At 39.2% G+C, this 6881-nt stretch overlaps 1 protein-coding gene across 2 annotated transcripts; it reads left to right on the top strand.

Moving 5' to 3' along the window:
• Nucleotides 1-2943: 2943 nt before the first annotated feature.
• LOC146871981 (uncharacterized) lies at nucleotides 2944-6591 on the top strand. Of its 2 annotated transcripts, XM_085652816.1 has the most exons (3): nucleotides 2944-4512; nucleotides 4610-4698; nucleotides 4789-6591. In XM_085652816.1, the coding sequence occupies exon 3, from the start codon at nucleotides 5376-5378 to the stop codon at nucleotides 6348-6350; it is 975 nt and encodes a 324-aa protein (XP_085508942.1). In that variant the 5' UTR covers nucleotides 2944-4512; nucleotides 4610-4698; nucleotides 4789-5375; the 3' UTR covers nucleotides 6351-6591. The 2 variants fall into 2 exon arrangements, with proteins under 2 accessions (XP_085508942.1, XP_085508932.1); XM_085652806.1 differs by having other exon boundaries at nucleotides 2944-4698; nucleotides 4789-6585.
• The last annotated feature ends 290 nt before the right edge of the window (nucleotides 6592-6881 follow it).

Raw genomic sequence — 6881 nt, 5'->3', positions numbered from 1 at the left:
CATGTAATGCAGGGGCCGCCTCACGGAGCGAACCGCCTACCTGGCTCCCACCTGTAGTTCCAGTCACCACTGCTCAGTCCCATTAGAATCCAGAGCAGCCTCTCAGGAAAACGGTCCCTCTAACACAGCATCCAGACGTCGAACAATCATGAAAACTTTACTAGACCTGCAGGTCTAGTGATTTAAATAATCTACTTGACCTATATGTAATGCTCTTGACCCATAAACTGGTTTCAAATTATGTGATCATGGCCAAATAATTAAATTCATTGAGATGCTATTTTCTTCATTATCACTTATGAGAGCACCTTCAAATGTGTGAGTTCAAAATGTCTGCTGTACAAAAAACTCTTTTTTTAATTTTTTTTATTTAATAGACTACTTTTTTTTGCTCCATATATAAGACAAATCTAGCCACATATAGGATACACATAACCCCCTGACTTGCCTCTTAGTTCATTAACAGCCTTTCCATCAGGGCGGGGCAAGAATATGTCTCAAATCATGTTTTAAAACTATCACTTTTAATAAATAGATAACTAAAGCATGAAGTGGTAGCACACTGTCATTTGTTAGCAGCAGATTTTACATTGAAATGATCACAAACTATCCCAATGACATGGGCTTCACTGATAAAACTATATAGTGTACAAACAATGTTTGGAAATAGTTTCTGCAAATATGTGTCATTTGCACATCACCAAGTAAAGTGTTTTGGTTTGCTTTGCTCCTATTTAACTCTTTGTCTGCATCACACTTCTTAATTACAAAAAGATTTGCTTTTGTAATTCCGGATATATTTTGAAATATTAGTAATATTAATTTACAGGCTATTTATTTAAATGTTGTGTTAGAGAAAAATAACAGACATCTTTATACAGCTCACTTGACAAAAACCTCTAACTACTAAGAGAGAGAGAAAAAGAAACCTAATTTCCAAGCAACAATTAGTTAATTTCCAAGCAACAATTAGTTAAAAGACATTCTGACATTTGACCTCTTTCCTTGAGCAGACAGCAAATGTGTCAAGATAAAAACAACGCTTTCTGAATGAACAGAACACCTGTTTCTTTCCAGCCTAAATGTACTCATGGGATTAGTAGGTGTTAAAAATAGCTCGACTTGATAACATTTTACTCTCAATTGCGAGTGGGTGAATAGATTTTTGTAGGCCTGAGCATCTCATCTCTCAGAACTGACACACCCTGCCAAGTACATGCCTAAAACCCTGCCTCTGTGAAGGGTGAAACAAGCCCGGTTTCCCGCATTGAAGAATTTCTCTCTGTAAATTAATTTCTAATTAACTTTATTGACTGCAGTCATTTGTTATATTTTTCTACACAAAATGAAAACAGTTTGGGCAAGTTTAATATTCATACATTAATGCAATTTTCAAACATGACGGTAGGAAATATTTTTGTGCATATTAAGTTTTACAAATTATTTTAAAACACTTAACATGACAGACCCCTCACAAACCAAGGGCATTGATAACAGTGAAGAAATATTTAGACTATTTTTTAATTCATTATTAATATGGTGAAACCTGCAGTCAATGCCGTCATGGAGTCCACTATTCAAGACATTGGTAGAAATGAGAAGGACATCATTATTTAGTCTAGATCTCACCTACTAGGTGTAGCAGGCCCCAAATCACTTTTCCATTTACTAGTTAAGATTTCTATGAGATTCAGTTCCAATGCAAACCCACAATTAGGGTAAATACAAGCCTTACCTTATCAAGAAATAACAGGACATCAAACTTATCAGGTTCCTCTGCTGCTCTCAAGAGGTCTGACATTGTCATAGATGTGATAGAAAGTTCATTTCATGACTGTTGCAGCAATCCATCTAAAAGACCTCCAAAAACTAGGTAGACTGAAGCCCTCAAGTCATATGCAGGAGGATCCGTCAGGCAGATTCAGACTCAGACAACCAAGATTATTCAAACCCAATTTGTTTGGCTCCAATCAAAACTAAAAAAGATTGACAATATTTCCAAAGGGAAACGAAGGTCTCCCCTCCTCAAAACTGTGATGTTTCAGGGGAACTTTTGTTTCAGTCCTCCTTCATGTATCATCCAATATTGTCAGACTGAACAATAATTGCTCATGTGGAAAAATCTATTCACACTAAAATTCAAAAACCTTTGGACACAATAATCAGAAATAAATTGAGGTTTGTGCGGTCAAAACCTATAAGGGCGGACAATATTTTAACTGCACCCAATATAGGTCCAAAATTACCAACGTTTTTCATCAAATATGGCAAGGATCCAAAGAAAGGAACCAACGAGGTCTGGTTGGACAGTATGAGGCCTATCACAAAAATGTTTGAGATCCAGCAGAACTGTCCTACTGCATGCAATGGGTTATTTGCAATATAGGCAGAGGGCCTATGATTGCACTTTTTATAACACTTGTTGAGGGTGCCCAAAACAGTGGGAGGGACTTAAAGAGATTCAAGGGTATTCTGCCGGGACCCGGGGGTTTGACTCATAATTTTTAATACAAACTATACCAAGGAAAAAGAGAAGCTGGAAACGGATGGTTTGAGCACCAACAGACTTGGAACGGAAGATAATTTTTCAATTCCACCCCAAGGTCATTAACATGGGTAGCTCGTTGAGGCCACTTTTCGAGCGGCAGCGCATGGTCTTAGAAGGAGTCTTGTATGTACATATTGATTTAATGTACGATTAATAAAAAAACATTGCAATCTTGTTTAATTAAAACCTTTATGTGCAACAGCCAGAATGTGATTTATGCTATCAGATGTCCTTGCAGAATGATATATGTAGGCCAAACTACACAAAAAGTCAAAAATAGGATCCAACAACATCCGAGCAGGATTAAGTGTAGATCACTAGGAGCTCCACTTGTTGAACACTACACAAACACAAGACACACACACCAGGATCTGGAGTGGTGGGTGTTAGAGAAAGTTACACTACACAAAAGGGGTGGTAACATGGGCACTTCTCTTAATTATAAGGAGTGTCGTTGGATCCATCTCCTTGATGCCACTAACTCTGGTCTGAACGAGCATGAGGAGACTTACTTACAAATGAGCAAACTCTAATTTCATCCTTGATCTCTTCGATCACTTCCTATAAGATATATTACTGGGTCTGTATCCAGTAATCCTGACCTGTGTATGTTTTGTTTTTTTAAAATATTTTTCCAGCATAACATATGTGTAGGTTTCAGTGTGCCATATGCCACCATTATTGTCATGCGATGTGAATGTGACTTAATTTGTGATATTGACATGCGTAATATCTGCAATTCTGGCCTGTATATGAATTTAAATTTTTCCATCATAAAATACATGTAGGTCTCAATATGCCATATGCCACTATTATTGTCATGCGATTTATGATACTGTCATGCATAATGTGTGTATACCCAGCTCTTAACAGATGATGTCTTCATGAATACTAAATCCCTATCTTTGTAAACTTGCAATACAGCAGTATATTCTTATTTGGAAGCACATCCGCATTTACTATACGAGGGAGTCTAATATCACGAATATTGAAATCGTATTTAACACGCTTGTTTAAAAATATGATTGGTTTTCATCCGCTATTTGGTTTTACAATATACTACATTTGAAGATGCGGTTTATGATAAATGGCTTCTTGCCCCTGGTGTACCTTAAAATCACACCAATACAGTCTGTTTTTAATTATTCCGTGGCAGTCCCTTTCCAAAAATCCATCCCGGGTTTTTCCCGTTTTGCTGACTCGTCCTGGCATTCGCACGTCCACGGCTCCCCCGACTACGTCATATAGCCGGGTCTAGCGAGAGCTCGCTGTCAGTTGCAGCTGAGCCATTGACGGATCAAGTTGTCCAATTCGCGGACTTGAAGTAAGTTTGCGTCTCACCGCCTTTTTCACCGCTGGAACCGCAATTGCCGTAACCGTAAAACGAACTCCTTTGAAGTTTGGTATACTCACAAAATGGAACTTGGGGTTAGGTCCACTTAAATGGTTCGACTCTTGTATGCGGTAATACCCTAATCATTTGATGGTTGTTGCGCTTCGGCGCTCGGCACGCTTATAATTTAGTATCTCCGTGTAATGAACATGCAATATGCCTCTGGTTTGGCCCGACTCTGTTTAAGAACGACGGGTATTTGATAGTCCTTTACCAGAGTTACACTTCTCCTTATATTAGTTGATGTGGTAATACCCTAATCATTTGATGGTTGTTGCGCTTCGGCGTTCGGCACGCCTATAATTTAGTATCTCCGTGTAATGAACATGCTATATACCTCTGGTTTGGCCCGACTCTGTTTTAGAACGACGGGTAATTGATAGTCCTTTACCAGAGTTACACTTCTCCTTATTAGTTGATGTGTACATAGACATCCTGCTTCTCGATGATTACCTTGTTTAAATGTCCCGGCTACCTATATCTTAGTGCCTTTATCTTTTATGTCCACAGTACGTGGCGATTGTTGAGACAGCACCACTTCTCCTTCCAAATCAAATTTACCGTCCCACAGGTACGTGCTTTTTTCTTTAAAACGGGTACATTTCAATTATCTTTACACGCAGCCTGTTTAGTCTTTACAATAGCCCCATCTCTTTAATTTCTTGCAGGAGTTGAACATTTTTCTCAAAATTGATGTTGGCCATCTGCATTAGAGACAAGAGGAATCTATTTCCTATTAATTAAGTCGGTTTCCCAGGTGAGCTACATGACCGCATTTGGGAAATTAATTATTTCCTTTACATGTGATGCACACACTGCCCTGACACCAAAATCTTTGCGCTTACAGGTCCCCAACCTTTCTTGTCCTGATGAAGACCCCCTTTGATGCATACTAATTGGCACAATTTCATTGGGTCGAAACGTCGACGTTACCTGTCCTATGCGTCCTGTGCAAATCCACTTATGTAACAAGGAAATCGAACCCTAAAGTGGTCTATGTACTGTAAATAGGATCTGTTTGTTGATTATTTTTATGTATTGTCCATTGTACATATTCGTTATATGTGACTTGCTTTGTGCAAATTATCACTGTCTCACCAATTGTTTCACTATGAATGTGTATTTTGGTTGGTTTACCCTGTAAATATTTTGGTGCTTTCATTACATTAATTAATATCATTCTATCAAGTGACTTGGATTCTGTCCTGTTTCTTTGGGTTTGTGTGTGTCCTCGATAATTGAAGAGTGTATTCAGTACCTATTAAGTTATCTTGTTCAATTTCCGACAGAACCATTGTTCTTTGCTTATACTATTACGCCCAGGTTCTGAGGGTTACTGGGTTGCCCCATTATCCTTAATGGTTATCCAGTGCAGGTTTTACCTGCGAGGGTCTTAACACATTTGTTGTGATCTTTCCATACCAAGAATAGACTATGTCAGAGAAAGAAACATTGTCCTACAGTGAGGAATATATAAATAAATTAATACAAGAACAAGCTGAATTTGATTATCTAGGCACTGGCCTAACGCCTATAGACACTACACTTAATGATAAATTGTCCCGTCTAGAGAGATTGGAGAAGAAATTGATCCGAACAAGACTACATGGACATTTGCTAACTAAATACCTGCAAGCCAACATCATCCCAAAAGGACTACAGGTTCGTAACGAGCCGGCCATTTTCATTGATCTTCCAAAATTCCGTGAAGGGTTTAGTTTTGTGGCAAACAACTGTTCTCGCCACTGGATGGTGCTCGGGGTGGAAACCGCCCTTGAGTATGCGAAAAAACTGATCCTAGAGATAACGGAACTAAAGAAAGAGATCTTGGAAGATAGAAGTTTGAAGAACGCAAAAGAAGCTCTAGAAAGAGCAGAAAAAGCGACATCCGAATTTAATACTATCACATTGAGTAAGAAACTTGAGAAACTAGCTAAGGACATTAAAGCCTACGATAAAAAGGCCACATATCCATATACGAGTGACGACTACTATACTCAAGACTCACAGGGATATTACACCAATAGGAATAGACAATATTCCCGGAGATTCGCTACTTTCTCTAACTCTTCCTTTGGGAGTGGTTCAGAGAACGAGTCTGAAAGAGCTAGTACCAGTTCGGATACTCGCCCATACACAGAGGTCACTAATTTTCAACCACCCGAGCCAACTTTCCAACAAGGTCCAACTTACCAATCACGTACCAGATACCAAGACAATTTCGGATTAGCCAACTCGGCTTTTTTAGGGGAACCCTCCTGGACCAGTCGAGATCAGAATTGGGGGCGACCTCCCAGATGGAATCAAACACGTGGGAACCAACGGGGCAACTCCAGAGTTCGCTTCCAAGCACAACCACAACAGAATCACGGGGAGATTCGCACCAGACGTCAGACCTATCGGTGGTAATTCCCACACGAGACAACATCTCTAACATGGAAGGCTCAACCGTACATCAAGGAACAACTGAGATTGGCATGAATGTAAAGGACCCTATATTGAATATCTCGAAATACTCTCTGAATAAAGCAGAACATGACATTCTAGCTAGAGGGTTGTCCTTTGTTCCCACCTCCATTCCAAACTCCTTTAATATCAAGCTAGAATTGCAACAACTCTTCAGGAAGATCCGCCTAAAATACTTCTTTGCAAAAAATGAAAACTATAAAAAGAAGACGACTGCAACTGAATTCCGTCCGCCGTCCACTTTCACACCGGCCTCTTACTTAATGAATGACAAGATTTTGGCGTATGAGAAAGTAGTGATGTTTGAAGTGATGGAACTACTAAATAACACCAAGTACATAAAGCATAACATTACTAAAGAAGAAAGATCTGCACTTTCGACATTGAACAACAACAAGTCCATCGTTATCAAGCCTGCGGACAAGGGTGGAGCTGTAGTTGTACAAGACACAGAAGACTATATAAAAGAGATTA

Source organism: Triturus cristatus, chromosome 1_1, assembly GCF_964204655.1.
Source record: "Triturus cristatus chromosome 1_1, aTriCri1.1, whole genome shotgun sequence".
Classification (NCBI taxonomy): Eukaryota; Metazoa; Chordata; class Amphibia; order Caudata; family Salamandridae; genus Triturus; species Triturus cristatus.
This window is presented reverse-complemented; position numbering and strand designations above follow the sequence as displayed.

What these genes read in the sequence shown, in the direction of transcription:
- LOC146871981 (XM_085652816.1), top strand. Translation starts at nt 5,376, where the DNA reads ATGTCAGAGAAAGAAACATTGTCCTACAGTGAGGAATATATAAATAAA.